The sequence below is a fragment of the Salarias fasciatus genome, unplaced genomic scaffold (assembly GCF_902148845.1).
Source record: "Salarias fasciatus unplaced genomic scaffold, fSalaFa1.1, whole genome shotgun sequence".
NCBI classification, from domain to species: Eukaryota; Metazoa; Chordata; class Actinopteri; order Blenniiformes; family Blenniidae; genus Salarias; species Salarias fasciatus.
This window is the reverse complement of record NW_021941398.1, coordinates 337855-357500: the sequence shown is the minus strand read 5'-3', so window position 1 is coordinate 357500 and position 19646 is coordinate 337855. Positions and strand designations below refer to the sequence as shown.

Below are 19646 nucleotides of genomic sequence, written 5' to 3'. Positions count from 1 at the left end.
ACAGGGGACAGGGGACAGGACTGAGCTCTGTCCTGTCAGGAGGACAGGAGGACAGGGGACAGGACTGAGCTCTGTCCGGTCAGGAGGACAGGAGGACAGGGGACAGGACTGAGCTCTGTCCTATCAGGAGGACAGGGGGACAGGGGACAGGACTGAGCTCTGTCCTGTCAGGAGGACAGGAGGACAGGGGACAGGACTGAGCTCTGTCCTGTCAGGAGGACAGGAGGACAGGGGACAGGGGACAGGACTGAGCTCTGTCCGGTCAGGAGGACCGGGGACAGGACTGAGCTCTGTCCTATCAGGAGGACAGGGGGACAGGGGACAGGACTGAGCTCTGTCCTGTCAGGAGGACAGGAGGACAGGGGACAGGACTGAGCTCTGTCCGGTCAGGAGGACCGGGGACAGGACTGAGCTCTGTCCTATCAGGAGGACAGGGGGACAGGGGACAGGACTGAGGTCTGTCCTGTCAGGAGGACAGGAGGACAGGGGACAGGACTGAGCTCTGTCCTGTCAGGAGGACAGGGGGACAGGGGACAGGACTGAGCTCTGTCCTGTCAGGAGGACAGGGGGACAGGGGACAGGACTGAGCTCTGTCCTGTCAGGAGGACAGGAGGACAGGGGACAGGACTGAGCTCTGTCCTGTCAGGAGGACAGGAGGACAGGGGACAGGACTGAGCTCTGTCCGGTCAGGAGGACCGGGGACAGGACTGAGCTCTGTCCTATCAGGAGGACAGGGGGACAGGGGACAGGACTGAGCTCTGTCCTGTCAGGAGGACAGGAGGACAGGGGACAGGACTGAGCTCTGTCCTGTCAGGAGGACAGGGGGACAGGGGACAGGACTGAGCTCTGTCCTGTCAGGAGGACAGGAGGACAGGGGACAGGACTGAGCTCTGTCCTGTCAGGAGGACAGGAGGACAGGGGACAGGACTGAGCTCTGTCCGGTCAGGAGGACCGGGGACAGGACTGAGCTCTGTCCTGTCAGGAGGACAGGGGACAGGACAGAGTTGGTCAGACGTCCTGGTCCTGTGTGCAGCTCACCTCAGCTTGGTCTTGCGCTCTTCGTGGAAACGATGGACGAAGCGGTTGGCCTGGCTCTGCAGCGCCCCCCTCAGGGAGACGCTCCTCCGGCCACACAGCTCCTCCGTGTCCCTGACAAAGGCCTCCACCGCCTGGGACAGACTCACGAAGTCTGCTGAGCTGAGGCGCTCCAGAGAGCCGTCCTGTGGGAGCAGAGACCATGAGGACAGACCCGGTGTGGACAGGGGGACCAGGGGACCGGGACAGACCCGGTGTGGACAGGGGGACCAGGACAGACTCCTCGTACCTTGGCTCGGGCCGTCAGGACTTTGACGCAGCGGTCATGGCTGATGTCTGAAGACGAGGACAGGAGCTCCTGGAGGTTGTTGAGGACACGGTTCAGCTCCAGCTCAGAGGGCATCATGTGGTCACTGGACCTGAGGACGGACGGACGGACGGACACACACACACACACACACACACACACACACACACACACACACACACACACACACACACACACACACACACACACACACACACACACACACACACACACACACACACAGTGTCTAAACTCTTCTCTTCCTGATCAACTGTCAAGATCTACACATTTTAGAACGGCCATGCAGACGTTTAGATCCCACATTAAGACGTTTAGATCCCACATTAAGATGTTATGTTTAGATCCCACATTAAGATGTTTAGATCCCACATTAAGACGTTTAGATCCCACATTAAGACGTTTAGATCCCACATTAAGACGTTTAGATCCCACATTAAGATGTTTAGATCCCACATTAAGATGTTTAGATCCGACATTAAGACGTTTAGATCCCACATTAAGACGTTTAGATCCCACATTAAGATGTTTAGATCCCACATTAAGATGTTTAGATCCCACATTAAGATGTTTAGATCCCACATTAAGACGTTTAGATCCCACATTAAGATGTTTAGATCCCACATTAAGATGTTTAGATCCGACATTAAGACGTTTAGATCCCACATTAAGACGTTTAGATCCCACATTAAGATGTTTAGATCCCACATTAAGATGTTTAGATCCCACATTAAGATGTTTAGATCCCACATTAAGACGTTTAGATCCCACATTAAGATGTTTAGATCCCACATTAAGATGTTTAGATCCCACATTAAGACGTTTAGATCCCACATTAAGATGTTTAGATCCCACATTAAGATGTTTAGATCCCACATTAAGATGTTTAGATCCCACATTAAGATGTTTAGATCCCACATTAAGATGTTTAGATCCCACATTAAGATGTTTAGATCCCACATTAAGACGTTTAGATCCCACATTAAGATGTTTAGATCCCACATTAAGATGTTTAGATCCCACATTAAGATGTTTAGATCCCACATTAAGATGTTTAGATCCCACATTAAGACGTTTAGATCCCACATTAAGACGTTTAGATCCCACATTAAGATGTTTAGATCCCACATTAAGATGTTTAGATCCCACATTAAGACGTTTAGATCCCACATTAAGATGTTTAGATCCCACATTAAGATGTTTAGATCCCACATTAAGATGTTTAGATCCCACATTAAGATGTTTAGATCCGACATTAAGACGTTTAGATCCCACATTAAGACGTTTAGATCCCACATTAAGACGTTTAGATCCCACATTAAGATGTTTAGATCCCACATTAAGATGTTTAGATCCCACATTAAGACGTTTAGATCCCACATTAAGACGTTAGATCCCACATTAAGATGTTTAGATCCCACATTAAGATGTTTAGATCCCACATTAAGATGTTTAGATCCGACATTAAGACGTTTAGATCCCACATTAAGATGTTTAGATCCCACATTAAGACGTTTAGATCCCACATTAAGATGTTTAGATCCCACATTAAGATGTTTAGATCCCACATTAAGACGTTAGATCCCACATTAAGATGTTTAGATCCCACATTAAGATGTTTAGATCCCACATTAAGATGTTTAGATCCCACATTAAGATGTTTAGATCCCACATTAAGACGTTTAGATCCCACATTAAGATGTTTAGATCCCACATTAAGATGTTTAGATCCCACATTAAGATGTTTAGATCCCACATTAAGATGTTTAGATCCCACATTAAGATGTTTAGATCCCACATTAAGATGTTTAGATCCCACATTAAGATGTTTAGATCCCACATTAAGATGTTTAGATCCCACATTAAGACGTTTAGATCCCACATTAAGATGTTTAGATCCCACATTAAGACGTTTAGATCCCACATTAAGATGTTTAGATCCCACATTAAGACGTTTAGATCCCACATTAAGACGTTTAGATCCCACATTAAGATGTTTAGATCCCACATTAAGACTGTTTAGATCCCACATTAAGATGTTTAGATCCCACATTAAGACTGTTTAGATCCCACATTAAGATGTTTAGATCCCACATTAAGATGTTTAGATCCCACATTAAGACTGTTTAGATCCCACATTAAGATGTTTAGATCCCACATTAAGACGTTTAGATCCCACATTAAGATGTTTAGATCCCACATTAAGATGTTTAGATCCCACATTAAGATGTTTAGATCCCACATTAAGATGTTTAGATCCCACATTAAGACGTTTAGATCCCACATTAAGATGTTTAGATCCCACATTAAGACGTTTAGATCCCACATTAAGATGTTTAGATCCCACATTAAGATGTTTAGATCCCACATTAAGACGTTTAGATCCCACATTAAGATGTTTAGATCCCACATTAAGATGTTTAGATCCCACATTAAGATGTTTAGATCCCACATTAAGATGTTTAGATCCCACATTAAGACGTTTAGATCCCACATTAAGATGTTAGATCCCACATTAAGACGTTTAGATCCCACATTAAGATGTTTAGATCCCACATTAAGATGTTTAGATCCCACATTAAGACGTTTAGATCCCACATTAAGATGTTTAGATCCCACATTAAGATGTTTAGATCCCACATTAAGATGTTTAGATCCCACATTAAGATGTTTAGATCCCACATTAAGATGTTTAGATCCCACATTAAGATGTTTAGATCCGACATTAAGACGTTTAGATCCCACATTAAGATGTTTAGATCCCACATTAAGACGTTTAGATCCCACATTAAGATGTTTAGATCCCACATTAAGATGTTTAGATCCCACATTAAGATGTTTAGATCCCACATTAAGATGTTTAGATCCCACATTAAGATGTTTAGATCCCACATTAAGATGTTTAGATCCCACATTAAGATGTTTAGATCCCACATTAAGATGTTTAGATCCCACATTAAGATGTTTAGATCCCACATTAAGATGTTTAGATCCCACATTAAGATGTTTAGATCCCACATTAAGATGTTTAGATCCCACATTAAGATGTTTAGATCCCACATTAAGATGTTTAGATCCCACATTAAGACGTTTAGATCCCACATTAAGATGTTTAGATCCCACATTAAGACGTTTAGATCCCACATTAAGATGTTATGTTTAGATCCCACATTAAGATGTTTAGATCCCACATTAAGACGTTTAGATCCCACATTAAGATGTTTAGATCCCACATTAAGACGTTTAGATCCCACATTAAGATGTTTAGATCCCACATTAAGACGTTTAGATCCCACATTAAGATGTTTAGATCCCACATTAAGACGTTTAGATCCCACATTAAGATGTTTAGATCCCACATTAAGATGTTTAGATCCCACATTAAGACGTTTAGATCCCACATTAAGATGTTTAGATCCCACATTAAGATGTTTAGATCCCACATTAAGATGTTTAGATCCCACATTAAGATGTTTAGATCCCACATTAAGACGTTTAGATCCCACATTAAGATGTTTAGATCCCACATTAAGACGTTTAGATCCCACATTAAGACGTTTAGATCCCACATTAAGATGTTTAGATCCCACATTAAGGTGTTTAGAACTAAGGATCGACCAATAATCGGCCATTGGGCATTTGTCTAATAATCGGCATCGGCCTTTTTTCCAACCAATAGCCCATAAAACCGATTTTTTCAAAGCGTGCTGTCTGGATCATATTTACAGCCGTCTCCCTCTGCCTGAAGTCCCTCCTCTGGGCTGAGGAACAGAGCCCCGCCCACAGCTACATTTTGAAGCCAAAATGTTCATTTTTACTGCAAATGAACATCGGTTCAAAATATCGGTTATCGGCTTCCATAAGTACCAATAACCGGCATCAGCATCGGCCCTAAAACAGCCATATCGGTCGATGCTCATTTAGAACCCACGTGCAGATTTTCTGAACCTACATGCAGCTGCTGGGCTCCCTGCTGCCTGGCCTGTCTGTGGAGGCAGGGCTCCCCTGCAGGGCCCTGCAGACCTCGGTAGAGCCCGGTTCCCGGTCCTGCTGGGCGGTAGAGCCCGGTTCTCGGTCCTGCCGGGCCTCGGTCAGAGCGTCACTGATGAACAGACCCTCGTGGGTCAGGTAGGCCAGCTCGGCGTCTCCCCGCAGGACCGTGTGATCCTGAAGGAACTCGGAGACCCCCGAGGCAGGTTCATCCAGCAGACGGCCTCTCTTCTGAGAGTCCAGAACCTGTAGAACCACGTTCCTGATGGCGTTCAGGGTGGCCTGAGGGACAGAAGGCTCCGGTCAGAGAGGACACTGGGACCACTGGGACCACTGGGACCACGTCACTCTAGACTCACCTTGATCCTCTGCAGGAAGAGCAGGAAGCTCTGGAAGATGGTCCTGAGCAGCTCAAACCACTGAGGGAAGGTCATCAGACGCATCTGATCGGCCAGCCTTCAACGACACCCACACAAACAGGTCAGAGGTCAGAGGTCAACCTTTCGGTCACCAGCGGGGCTCCACTGGGCCAGGAGGACAAACGTTCCCAAGGAGAGTCTGGGAGAGACCAGCTTGTGTGTCAACAGGCAGAACCCTGACCACGTTCACACTGCAGAGGAAGAACTGTGGAACTCCACAATCCCCAACGCTTCCGGCAGAAACCCTCCGGGAGTCCTGTCCTGTTCCAGACACCGTCCCATCTGCATGGGACCCGGTTCCAAAGTGGAGGTCATCTGTCTGCTGAGAGCCGACTGGTCTCTCAGTGGCCAGGTTTATGGGTTCTGCTGGTTCTGCAGCGCAGTAACCCCAGTAGGAATCTGTACCACGCACGGAGGCTGGCAGTCCAGTGGAGGAACCCGAACTTCACACCAGAATCACAGACAGGTTTATTGCCAATTATAGTAAAGGGTCCAAGGAATTAGTTTTGGTGGCGGTGCAGAGATGGCAAAAAAGAAAACAAATTTAAAAGGCGTGAGGATAAATTATAGAGAGAGGGAGTAGGGGAAAAAATAACATAATGGCAACGACGCCAGAAATATGACCGACCGCTGAATTATCATAAACCACACAGACCACAGAAGGATTTACAGCAACATGTATGAGTCTGAAGACTGTAGAGCTAAGCTGGTCTGTGTGTGTGTGTGTGTGTGTGTGTGTGTGTGTGTGTGTGTGCGTGTGTGTGTGTGTGTGTGTGTCGGGTGGAGGTGGGGGTTAGGGGTGAGGGTGGAGGTGGGGGGAAGGGGGAACACGCTCTGCCAGGGTTCCAATTCCAACCAAGTTACAATGCTGTTCATTTATTCATTCATGAAGCAAATATGAACAGAGTGATACGGTGATGAGCCACAGGGGGCAGTAGAGCTGTGGAGCCACAGGGGGCAGTAGAGCTGTGGAGCCACAGGGGGCAGTAGAGCTGTGGAGCCACAGGGGGCAGTAGAGCTGTGGAGCCACAGGGGGCAGTAGAGCTGTGGAGCCACAGGGGGCAGTAGAGCTGTGGAGCCACAGGGGGCAGTAGAGCTGCAGCCTGCGGTCCTCTGCCTCAGTTTCACATCAGATGAAACAGTCCAAGCTGGGGCTGCAGGACGAGCTCAGCTTGATCACCTCATACTTACTTAGTAATGGCTTCGGTGTCAATATCTTCGATGTGCACAACCGTTTCAGCCACACACTGCAGACAGAAGGACCACGGTCAGACGGCTTCATGTGTGGCTTTCAGAGGGATTCAGGATTCAGGAGTCCTACCTGAGCCACCGTCGCCTTAGCAGCCAGCATCATTTCATCTCCGTAAATGTCCAGAAAGTCCAGCTTCCTCTGCCGCAGCAGCCCGAACACCAAGGACTCCAGACGATCCTAGTACACACACACACACACACACACACACACACACACACACACACACACAACTTCAGCTGCTGTCCTCTCCCACATTCATGTGAGCCACCTGATCCTCCAGAACTGCACCAGCCTGTACAATTAAGCAGTAGCTGTTGAATCACAGGAAGAACACATGGCAGACCCCCCAGTCCAGCCAGAACCATCACAGGGCCAGCATGGCTCCACCAATCAGCCCACAATTAGATCAGGATTTCATTGGACTCATTGGAGACTCATTGGATAGCATGCTGTACTGGATTTAATGAGATTGAAATCTGCGTGTGTGTGTGTGTGTGTGTGTGGAAGGGGGCACCTGTGGTGAGCCAGCGCTGGGTTTGGCCCCCTGTGGTGAGCACAATATCCATCATTACCAGTCAGGGTTGAATATCGATACAGATCTTTCTCTGGCTTAAACGGGCTGTTTCATGCAAAATTCACTGTTTGTATGTTTTAACCTTGTTATATAGTTATGTTCTCACCAAAAACACCCCAAAGCATTTTTTTTCCTTCGTGCCTGCATGTTTGAGCTTTCCTCCTTGTTGTGCTGCTCAGAGAGGCAGCCCCTCCCACACCGTGAAAACGCTCTGTTTCCCACGTTCACGTCACACGGTGAAGATGGCCCCCCTGAGCCCCCCTCCTGCAGGCCCTCGGCAATCAGCGTTGCTGCTTTTTTCTAACTCTGATTACGGAGATAAACTTTAACCATCATCTGAAAGCAACAGTCAAGCAAGAGCAAGAGTCTGAAGGGTCTGGAGGGTCTGGAGGGTCTGGAGGGTCTGGAGGGTCTGGAGGGTCTGAAGGGTCTGAAGGGTCTGAAGGGTCTGGAGGGTCTGGAGGGTCTGAAGGGTCTGGAGGGTCTGAAGGGTCTGGAGGGTCTGGAGGGTCTGGAGGGTCTGAAGGGTCTGGAGGGTCTGGAGGGTCCGGAGGGTCTGGAGGGTCCGAAGGGTCCGAAGGGTCTGGAGGGTCTGAAGGGTCTGGAGGGTCTGGAGGGTCTGAAGGGTCTGGAGGGTCTGAAGGGTCTGGAGGGTCTGGAGGGTCTGAAGGGTCTGAAGGGTCTGGAGGGTCTGAAGGGTCTGAAGGGTCTGAAGGGTCTGGAGGGTCTGGAGGGTCTGGAGGGTCTGGAGGGTCTGAAGGGTCTGAAGGGTCTGAAGGGTCTGGAGGGTCTGGAGGGTCTGAAGGGTCTGGAGGGTCTGAAGGGTCTGGAGGGTCTGGAGGGTCTGGAGGGTCTGAAGGGTCTGGAGGGTCTGGAGGGTCTGGAGGGTCTGGAGGGTCTGGAGGGTCTGAAGGGTCTGAAGGGTCTGAAGGGTCTGGAGGGTCTGGAGGGTCTGAAGGGTCTGGAGGGTCTGAAGGGTCTGGAGGGTCTGGAGGGTCTGGAGGGTCTGAAGGGTCTGGAGGGTCTGGAGGGTCCGGAGGGTCTGGAGGGTCCGAAGGGTCCGAAGGGTCTGGAGGGTCTGAAGGGTCTGGAGGGTCTGGAGGGTCTGAAGGGTCTGGAGGGTCTGAAGGGTCTGGAGGGTCTGGAGGGTCTGAAGGGTCTGAAGGGTCTGGAGGGTCTGGAGGGTCTGAAGGGTCTGGAGGGTCTGAAGGGTCTGGAGGGTCTGGAGGGTCTGGAGGGTCTGAAGGGTCTGGAGGGTCTGGAGGGTCTGGAGGGTCCGAAGGGTCCGAAGGGTCCGGAGGGTCTGGAGGGTCTGAAGGGTCTGGAGGGTCTGAAGGGTCTGGAGGGTCTGGAGGGTCTGGAGGGTCTGAAGGGTCTGGAGGGTCTGGAGGGTCTGAAGGGTCTGGAGGGTCTGAAGGGTCTGGAGGGTCTGGAGGGTCTGGAGGGTCTGAAGGGTCTGGAGGGTCTGGAGGGTCTGAAGGGTCTGGAGGGTCTGAAGGGTCTGGAGGGTCTGAAGGGTCTGGAGGGTCTGGAGGGTCTGGAGGGTCTGGAGGGTCCGAAGGGTCTGAAGGGTCTGGAGGGTCTGGAGGGTCTGAAGGGTCTGGAGGGTCTGGAGGGTCTGGAGGGTCTGAACGGTCTGGAGGGTCTGGAGGGTCTGGAGGGTCTGAAGGGTCTGGAGGGTCTGGAGGGTCTGAAGGGTCTGGAGGGTCTGAAGGGTCTGGAGGGTCTGGAGGGTCTGGAGGGTCTGGAGGGTCTGAAGGGTCTGGAGGGTCTGGAGGGTCTGGAGGGTCTGAAGGGTCTGAAGGGTCTGCGCTTGGTGAGTTTCTCACAGGAAAAGACGTTTTTGCGTGTCTTTGCATGTAGAGAAGCTAAAGAGCTAAAGCTAACCCTTAGAGAAGCTAATGCATGATGTATTTGTTTTGAAGCTCTGATTGGTTGAAGTAGCTGTCAGTCAAAGTCCACAGGGGGAGAGGCGGGATTTCAGTGAAACAGAGCATTTTCTCTTCCGGGTTTCAGAATTAGCCCCAGAAAATCTTTTATTTCACACAAAATGACTTTTCCTTAGCGCCAAAAACAAACTATTACCATGTTAATGCCAAAGCTGGGGTTTGGAAGAGCTAAAAAAGCAGGATGCAGCCCCTTTAAAGTGACTGATTTGTCAATAATGCTGAGAATCGGTTTGTCTGTGAACCAGTTCAGAGGAAGACATCTACCATCAGAACCACAACACATCAGCACATTGTCAGGGCTGTCAGGGTTTTCGGGGTTCTCAGACCTTCTCCAGGACCAGCGGCTCGTCCTTCAGGCTGCGGTTCAGGTCGCTGCGGGCGTACATACTGAAGTCCTCCACCATCATCTTATCGATCAGCTTCTCCAGCTCACACAGCTGCGAGCCCAGATGTCTGCAGGGGGACAGACAGGTTACTGTAGGACTAGGGCTGAACGATATGGGCAAAATTTCATATCTGGATATCCATGCCAGATATCTCGATATCGATACGATATATTACAATGGATTCAGTAAAAGTTAAGCGTTTTTCAGAAAAATAAAAACATCACAATACAAAAGGATGTAAAAAAAAAAAAAAAAGCAGTTTTATTTATGAGAACTCACTGCCACTACCACCAAACTCTTTGTGCAGATTCTGCAACCGTCCTCTGCCATCAGCTGTCAACCAGTAAACGAGGTTTGTGATTGGCTGGCCTTACCTGTGCATGGGCGAGCTGACACGCAGGGCGAGCAGGGGTAATCTTGATATCGTTGATTTTGAGAAACTAATGTCCTGAATGTTCATATCGCGGTATCGATATGATAACGATATATCGTTCAGCCCTATGTAGGACCGTCAGAAGACGCCCTGTCCATGTGCAGGACCACATTCTGACAGGAACAGAGACCCCGCTTCACATGCCCCCTGCAGTCCCAAACTCCGCTGCGGTGCAGAGCCTGAAGCTGCAGACCCCCCCGCCGGTGCAGTACCTGAAGCTGTGCACCCCCTGCAGCTCCTGCTGCAGCACCTCCTTGGTGGTGGCGATCAGCTCCAGCGCTCCCACGAACTCGGCGGTGGAGAGCAGCAGCTGCACGGTGGGCTGCGTCTGATGCACCGCCGCCATCAGCTTCAGCTTGTTGTGCAGCTTCACGCAGTTGTTGCGGTTGAGGGCGGTGCGCAGCGCCCGCAGCGGCCCCCGGCACATGACCCGGTCCATGGCCGCCGTGCGGAGCCGCAGGTTGGACACCGCCCGCTGCGTCTCTTGCAGCCGGTCCTGCAGCTCGTGCTGCGACGACATGGCATGGAAGAAGGCCTCGGAGCGCAGGGAGATCTGCCGGGCGATGCTCACCTCCACGATGTCCAGGTAGTGACTGAGCTGCACACACACACACACACACAGACACACACACACACACACACACACACACACACACACACACACACACACACAGACACAGACACACACAGACACACACAGACACACACAGACACACACAGACACACACACACACACACACACACACACAACAGGTTCTCGCAGATTTAAGAACACACAAATGAAGAAATCAGCACACGGGGTCTCTTCTTGCTGATGTTAGAGTGTGTGTGTGTGTGTGTGTGTGTGTGTGTGTGTGTGTGTGTGTGTGTGTCTGTGTGTGTCTGTGTGTCTGTGTGTGTGTCTGTGTGTGTGTGTGTGTGTGTGTGTGTGTGTGTGTCTGTGTGTGTCTGTGTGTGTCTGTGTGTGTGTGTGTGTGTGTGTGTGTGTCTGTGTGTGTCTGTGTGTGTCTGTGTGTGTGTGTGTGTGTGTGTGTGTGTGTGTGCGTGCGCGCGCGCTCCACCTTCTCCTGCAGCAGTCTGGACGAGGCCACATCCCGGCTGCTCCTCCCTCCACTGCTGTTGAAGTGGGACCAGGGCAGAACCGTGTTGAAGGTGGCCGGGTCCTCCAGAGCGAAGTCCGGCTTCATGAAGATCTGGAGACACAGAGACCAGGTCTGTCATCTGTCCTGACGGCGGGACACAGCCACAGGTCCAGCAGCTGGACCTCCTCTGTGTCAGACCCTCACTCTCAGGCCATTGGTATTCCTGGTAACAGTTCAGATTCTCTGAAGGGCTCTGGTCAACCTGGCTGGACTTTTATTTTGAAACAGGAAGTAAGTCTTGGGTGGCTCGGCCTCAGAAAGGATTAGCAGCAGGTTCAGGGTGGCTGTGTCTGGAGCACAGGGTTACCTTGGGGACTTGATCCAGCTCAGCACGGGATTTCTCTGCAATAAAGGAGAGGCTGCAGTCATGTGAGGGTGAGCTCTCAGCACGGCGCTCTGCAGCCGGTCCACAGCTCAGTCATACCCACGCCAACGGAACAGGACAGCTGCTTCATAATTCATACCGTGGTTGGTGGTGATACTGGAGACGGCGTCCACATTGTCTTTGTTGGGACAGATGGTCTTGCAGCGTTCGTGGACTCTCTCCCTCTGAAACGAATCCGTGACGGGAGGAAAGACGCACGTTTAGTCCTGACCACACACCATGAGAGCAGAAGAAGAATGAAGCTCCACTGACAAAGAGCAGGACTGTCCCCACGGGGGGGGGGGGGTCTGGTACCTGCGCCGTCTCCTGCAGGTAGGGGCTGAAGTGGTCCCTGCTGATGGGGGGCAGCTGGAAGGAGGGCATCACCTCGCTCTCGGTGAAGTCCAGGCCCCACGTCTTGGTGAAGAAGTCCGACTCGCGCTTGGCGAGCCGCGGGTCGTTCAGCGCCGCGGGGAGGTTCACCTTGGAGCTCAACACCGTCCACCGGTCGTGCTCCGACACCAACGACGGCCCATTGCACAGGCCCCGCCCCTCACCTGCAGGAACACAACATTCCTCCAGAAAGCAGCCGCTTCCAACACTGTCCACAAAACACTGAGACCAGAAAAAAAGTCCAACAGTAAATCCAACGGTGAGACGCCTGTAACCCCAGGACTGTGACTACTGAACCCTGGACAGTCTAAAGCTGTCCACATCGTTATGAAGCCAGCAGGACTGGCCAGTCATGTGACACAACTGGTCACATGACTGAGCACATGACAACACGGCTCGGCACTCTACCTACCGGTGGGCTCCTTGGGACAGACGTCGGGAAGTGAGTGGACGGCCCGGTACCGCGGCGGAGAGCCGTCCCGCTCCTTGTGGTAGAGTCGGTCGGCGCCCCCGCTGCCGGGACGAGGCATGTGGGCGGAGCTGCGGCTGGACGCCATGGCATCAGGACTCGCTTCCCGCCAGGAGAGCTGTGCAAAAAAGAACAGCTGACAACTCACCGAGTATTGTTCTGAAATGAAATACTCCTGAAAACAACCCCCACACCCCAGGCACCACGGAAACCACAACATCCAACCCCCACACCCCAGGTACCACGGAAACCACAACATCCAACCCCCACACCCCAGGTACCACGGAAACCACAACATCCAACCCCCACACCCCAGGTACCACGGAAACCACAACATCCAACCCCCACACCCCAGGTACCACGGAAACCACAACATCCAACCCCCACACCCCAGGCACCACGGAAACCACAACATCCAACCCCCACACCCCAGGTACCACGGAAACCACAACATCCAACCCCCACACCCCAGGCACCACGGAAACCACAACATCCAACCCCCACACCCCAGGTACCACGGAAACCACAACATCCAACCCCCACACCCCAGGTACCACGGAAACCACAACATCCAACCCCCACACCCCAGGCACCACGGAAACCACAACATCCAACCCCCACACCCCAGGCACCACGGAAACCACAACATCCAACCCCCACACCCCAGGCACCACGGAAACCACAACAGTACTACCATCAGTCAGACTGATCGTCTGAGAGAAGACAGTCAGCTGCTCATGCTCATTATTACTGACGGTTAGCAGACAGACAGACAGACATGGAAAGCCCGATCACAAAAATACGTCCCTCCATCAGACAAACAGCCACTTTAAAGGATAAGTTCGGTTTAAACAGTCTTCACGTTGTTTATAGAACGAAGTAGAACAATATACTCACTCAGAAGGGTTTTCTGATCCCATAAGTGGTTCGGGAGAAATTTAGATCCTAAGTTGAGCTGCAGACATCTCTATACTGTTAGCCAATGGGGCATGTGTGGCGCCGGCTCCTAAAACGGCTTTCATCGTCCAAAAACTCATTAGTTTCACCAATATTTCCTCCTGGTCCCTCAGCCTCTCCTCCACAGCCCGGGGTCACAAAATACATGCTGTTGTGGTTTTACAGATCTCTGAAGTGAATATGGTGATTAGAATGTAAACTGAAGTACATTCACCCAGAGACACAGTAGGTGGCGCTGTGCACCTCAGTTGTTGGTCACCACCTGCTCCAAAGAAGAAGTTGTCTGCGTCCGAAATCACCCCCATTCCCTATATAGTGCACTATATAGGGAATAGGCCCTTTTGTAGGGGTGTCCGAATGCCTAGTGAGCATCGATGTTCCCTACACAGTGCAATGTATCCCACAATTCACCGTGAAATCTAGTGGACAGCCAATGGTCACTAGACGAAGCAATATATCCCATAATGCACTGCAGTCGCAGCACGTTAGAATCGTGTGACACTAACGACGTAATTAACTGTACAGCGAAATAGTGTCCGAAACCGTCCACTATACGAGGCGGTACCCAAAAGAAACCGGAATGTGGTCATAAAATTCTAATAATAATGAGTTTGGACTTCTGGCCGTCAGATGTGCTGCAGGTAAGCCTCGTGCACATCCGTGAAAAATCTGAGCTCCCAGAGTGACACCGACGCCTGTCAGGCGCTATTTATAGTAACAGAGTGCAGCAGGGGTCTGCGATTTTTTTCCAAAATGCCGACATTGACTGTGAAGCCAGAGCAGCGCAAACATTAAATTCTGCTTTTTGCTGGAAAAACAGCAGCAGAAACACTCAGCTTGTTGCAGCAAGCCTACAAGGATGCTGCTCTGGGGAAGACTCAGGTCCATGAGTGGTCCGGGGGTCTGAGAAGGGCCAGATGTCGGCGCGTCAGGTCCGCTCAGCCGTGAAAACAATGCTGAGCTGCTTCTCGGCTGTCCAGGGTCTCGTCCACAGCGAGTCCGTCCCTCCAGGTCAGACTGTAAACCAGGACTACTACAGGAAGTCCTCAGACGCTCTGTGAGGATGTGAGGAGGAAGCAGAGCGTCGTGGCGGAGTGGAGCCGGTTGATCCACCACCACAGAGCGCCAGCGGACACGGCGCTGCGCCTCACGCAGTTTCTGGAGAAGAATGAGATGAATCTCCTCTCCCATCCGCCTGATTCTCCAGATGAAGCCTCCAGGGACTTTTTCTTGTTCCCCAGGTTGAAGAAGCAGCTGAAGGGACAGCGGTTTGCAGATGTGGAGGAGGGGACAGACAAATCGCAGCCGGCAAAAAATGGCACAATTACGCACGGGTCTGACGACGCATTGGTGAAGTGGGAGACACGGCTGGAGCGCTGCATTAATGCGGATGGAGAGTATTTTGAAGGCGACGGTGATGTTTTATTTTGAAATGTAAGAAATAAAAAGTTACAGTCAAATTTTTGGAACTTTTGGGTACACCCTCGTATAGTCCACTATATAGTCCACTACATACTATTCCCTATGTAGTGAGTAGTGAAGAGGGAATGAGTGAGTGATTTCGGACACAGCTGATGTTTGCAGTTCAGAGATCTTCTTCTTTTTGTGACCCGGGCTGTGGAGGAGAGGCTGAGCGACCAGGAGGAAATATTGGTGAAACTAATGAGTTTTTGGACGATTAAAGCCGTTTTAGGAGCCGGCGCCACACATGCCCCATTGGCTAACAGTATACAGATGTCTGCAGCTTGCCTCTGGATCTAAATTTCTCCTGAACCACTTATGGGATCAGAAAACCCTTCTGAGTGAGTTTATTGTTCTACTTCGTTCTATAAACAACGTGAAGACTGTTTAAACCAAACTTATCCTTTAAACTGACTACAAAGGATCAATGTGAAAACAGCTGCAGTGATCAGCAGGTAGAGTTCCTGAACCTCTGCTGTGTGTGTGTGTGTGTGTGTGTGTGTGTGTGTGTGTGTGTGTGTGTATGTGTGTGTGTGTGTTGGTGACATGAGTCCAGCTGATTATTACCTGAAGTCTGGACATGAAGACTTCTCTACAGCTCAAACTAAAATGTGGTGGAGAATCTCTTCAGCAGCAGACGATTCAACAGGCTAAGCTGACCGCACCCGCCTGTCCTCAACACCCGCCTGTCCTCAACACCCGTCTGTCCTCAACACCTTCAACACCCGCCTGTCCTCAACACCCGTCTGTCCTCAACCCCTGTGTGTCCACACTGGGCTACAGTTAAGACACGGTGTGTTTGAAACATGCTGGACTAAACTCTTAAAGACCCGAATGGACCCAAGGAGTCCATACCAGCACATGTCTGCCAGTCCCCACGGCCCACTGGACCCACTGGACCCACTGCACCGGGTCACGAGCCGGCAGCGTCCGGAGCGCGTACACGGTGCTAATGCTAGCAGCGTCAGCGGGCTTACACGTAGACGAGCTAATGCTAACAGGTTGGCCGGGGCCAGCTACCGACCAGCCGGGACAGCGGCACGAGGGGCCCGTAGCCAGCTCCGGGACTCCGGTCCCTCTCTACCTGTCAGGTGAGGCAGGGCGGCCGGTCGTTGTCCTCTCATCACAAGGACTCTGCAGGAACCCGGAGGTAAACAAGCCAGCACCCAGCAGCAGCTAGCGCCGGTACACTAACCATCATGCACCGGGCGGAAGGGCAGTAGCGACCCGGCCATAGACCTACATTACATAGACACCGGCAATTGTGTTTGTGTGTGCGTGTGCGTGTATGTGTTTGCGCGCGCGCGTGTACCTTACGATCACAAATGAGAAATATGTTGTAGAGTTTTAGCGAGAATGCATTTTGAAATACAGACCTAACCGACGTAGCATGACATACATCGAGCAGACATATAGACCTCTAAACACAGAAGACACAAAGAGTCAACTGAAACGCCATAGGTGGTAGCACTGCATGGCGTTCTGTTGAACGAGATGTTTGTCCATTCCAGGACACCGTAGTTTTCCCGCTTTGCTTAGACCACACATCTGCTGTGGATTGGAGCCGACGTGCCTGTTGGCGGCCATCTTGGAGGGGGACCTCGCTTCCACAGCACATTGAGGATGAAGGACAAGTTTCATCCTAAACCTGGTCATAAATCCACCAGTTTTGTTCTATTTCAGTTTATTATAATCATCAGACATGGAGGACACACAGACATAAACAGAACGAAATGAACTCCTCAAGTGTTCAGGCTGACTGTGGTTTTCATTGAAATTGATTAAATGATTTATATTGTACTTGATTGTTATTGATATTATGATTGTTTCTGACCATCATTATTATATTACATTGTTATATTACCATTGCTATAAAAAAAAACATTCAAAAAAACTTATTTTTATGCCAACTTGCCAACATTTAACCAAAAAACTTCCTCACTCACAGGTGTTAATAGTCATGTCAGTCCTGAGCAGTCCTCAGATACGAGGGAGAACTGGAAAATAACTGGACACTGGTTATAACTTTTCATTTGTTTTATTTTAACAATTATTCAAAGCTGTCGCCTTCACAGTAATCCCCGCTGGTTTGAATACACCGTTGCATCCGTGTTTTCCAGCTTTCAAAGGCATTTGAAAACTCATGCGTATTGATCCTGTTCAGTCTTTCGATTTTTGTTTAACCTCCCCGACGTCCTCAAATCTCCGCCCCTTCAGCTCTTTCTTCATTCTTGGGAAGAGAAAAAAGTCACATGGTGCTAAGTCTGGCGAATAGGGCGGATGAGGCAGCAGGATCATCCCGTTTTTCTCCAGGAACTGCATTACGCGCAGGGCCCGGTGCGCCGGCGCGTTATCGCGGTGCAGCCACCACTCGCCATCCCGCCGAAGCTCCGGACGCTTCTGCCTCACTGCTTCTCGGAGCCCCTCAGGACCTGGATGTAGTGGTCCTGGTGAACAGACTGCCAGGCGGCACAGACTCGCTGTGGACGACCCCTTTCACATCGAAACAGCAGATCAGCGTGGCTTTTACCGCTGACCGGGACTGGCGCGCTTTTTCCGGGCGAGGGGCGTCCGGGTGTCGCCGCTGGCTCGACCGCTGCTTCGTCTCGGGATCGTAGGCGTGACGCCAGGTCTCATCCGCCGTGATGACTTTGCCCAGCAGCCCAGGATCCTCTTCAGAGTGCTGGAGGATTTCCCGGCACACATCCACGCGGGCCGCCTTCTGCTCCGGAGCGAGGACGCCCGGAACCATCTTCGCTGCGACCCGCCGCAAGCCCAAATCCTGGGACAGGATCTCCTGACAGGAACTCCACGGAACCCCCGTCAAGGTGGACACCTCCCCGATCGTCCTTCGCCCGTCAGCCAGGACCACGGCTTCCTCCTCGTGGATCTTCTCCTGCGTGCCTGAGGATGCGGGTCGTCCGGAGCGGGGCTGGTCTTCAGTGGACATTTTGTCCCTTTCAAAGCGCCATCCCATTCAGAAACCTGCGCTCTCCCAGGGCACCGTCTTTATACGCCTCCTGGACCATGCTGAGTGTTTCTGACACTGTTTTTCCCAGCAGAAAACAAAATCTGATGCTTGCGCGCTGATCGCGTTTAGTGATGTGTTCTGCCATTTTGTGCTTTTCCGAAGAAGGGGGCCCTGCTGTGCTGACGTCGGCGCTGTGTGTGCTTTCCCTGTGTGACTTTGTGAGACGATACTTTGCAGAGATCTGCACAAGAACATGCTGTAGCGAGATCGAACAACCAAAACTCTGAAATCATTCTTGTTTTAATTTTATAAACACATCTGTTTTTTTTCTGGTACCCCCTCATAGTATAGAAACAGCGTCCTGCAGCCACCCAGACTGGATGTCAGCATTTCCAGTGAGTTCTCTGAGACCTGCTGTTCTCTGAGTTATTGAGCCTGAAGTTAAATAGAACCTCATATTTATCCTGAGCAGCTGCACCAGAATGGTGCTGATGTTCTACTACTCATCAAGATGGAAGAAAAACTAATTTTGTTTTGGTCTTGGTCTTGACTCACCAGCAGGGGAAAGGGGGTGCTGCCGGGGCTGCAGCCCCCCCTGGTGGCGGCCGCAAGCTGTAGCACCTTACCGTTGACTAAACGTAATTTAAAAAACTATAAAATTATAAAAAGTATGTGTGGAATGGATATGCAGAGCTGTGGGGATATGTGGAAAAATCTATTTTAAAAGAAATTGAATTGAAATGGTTTGTTAAGGAGACTCCTCCCTCTCCCGGAAGCAGCTTCTTTGCCATACAACAGAAAAAAATGCAATGGCGTCACTCCTTCATTCATTCAGTTGCAGCCCCCTCCCCTTAAAATACCGTCCCGCGCGCCTGTCTTGACTTGGCTGGTCTCAGTCTTGTCTTGGTCTTGAGAGTCTCTGGTCTTGGTAGTGTCTTGGTCTCGGTCGAGGCGGTTTTGACTACAGGTCTAGATGGTAACACAAACATGCATCTGCTATTACAGCTGCTGATAGCCGGGCCCTGCAGCTCCCGGTCCAGGTTCGGGTTCACAGGTCATCTGCTCGTCTCCTGGTTTATGGGACCAGCCAGGAATCCAAACTTTACATGTTTACTTCTTTTTTTCAGCATGATCCCATTTTTGATGGATGACAAAAGAAAGCAACAAAACACTGAAATGTTTCCTCTTCCAGACGAAACATTCAGCAAATTAGTCCCCTTCTCTCTCACACACACACGCACACGCACACGCTCAGTCTCGTATTTCTATCCTCGTGGGGACCGTCCATTGACTCCCATTCATGTCTAGCCCCTAACCCTGACCCTTACCCTAACCCTAACCCACACCACAACAAAGCCTAACCCTAAAGAAATGTTTTTGCACTTTTACTTTTTTCAGTAACAACAACATGGTCAAGAAAACACTGTTTCTCCTACTTAGGACCGGAAAAAGGTCCCCACAAGGCACGTCGTTCCACGTTTTGCTATCCTTGTGGGGACATTTGGCCCCGACAAGGATAGAAATAC

The 19646-nt window shown here is 50.6% G+C and overlaps 1 protein-coding gene across 1 annotated transcript in view; it reads right to left on the bottom strand.

Moving 5' to 3' along the window:
* vps54 (VPS54 subunit of GARP complex) overlaps nt 1–16352 on the bottom strand; it is a 22076-nt gene extending 5724 nt beyond the window's left edge. Inside the window, exons 1-14 of the mRNA XM_030087741.1 lie at nt 16234–16352; nt 12675–12849; nt 12185–12426; nt 11970–12054; nt 11813–11847; nt 11425–11556; nt 10576–10961; nt 9871–9997; nt 7091–7198; nt 6961–7016; nt 5710–5806; nt 5313–5632; nt 1325–1454; nt 1039–1220 (exon numbers count right to left, since the gene is read on the bottom strand). Coding sequence (XP_029943601.1) covers nt 1039–1220; nt 1325–1454; nt 5313–5632; nt 5710–5806; nt 6961–7016; nt 7091–7198; nt 9871–9997; nt 10576–10961; nt 11425–11556; nt 11813–11847; nt 11970–12054; nt 12185–12426; nt 12675–12819 — 2045 coding nt within the window. The 5' untranslated portion in view covers nt 12820–12849; nt 16234–16352. The remainder of the gene's footprint in view (nt 1–1038; nt 1221–1324; nt 1455–5312; nt 5633–5709; nt 5807–6960; nt 7017–7090; nt 7199–9870; nt 9998–10575; nt 10962–11424; nt 11557–11812; nt 11848–11969; nt 12055–12184; nt 12427–12674; nt 12850–16233) is intronic.
* Between the last annotated feature and the right edge of the window lie 3294 nt (nt 16353–19646).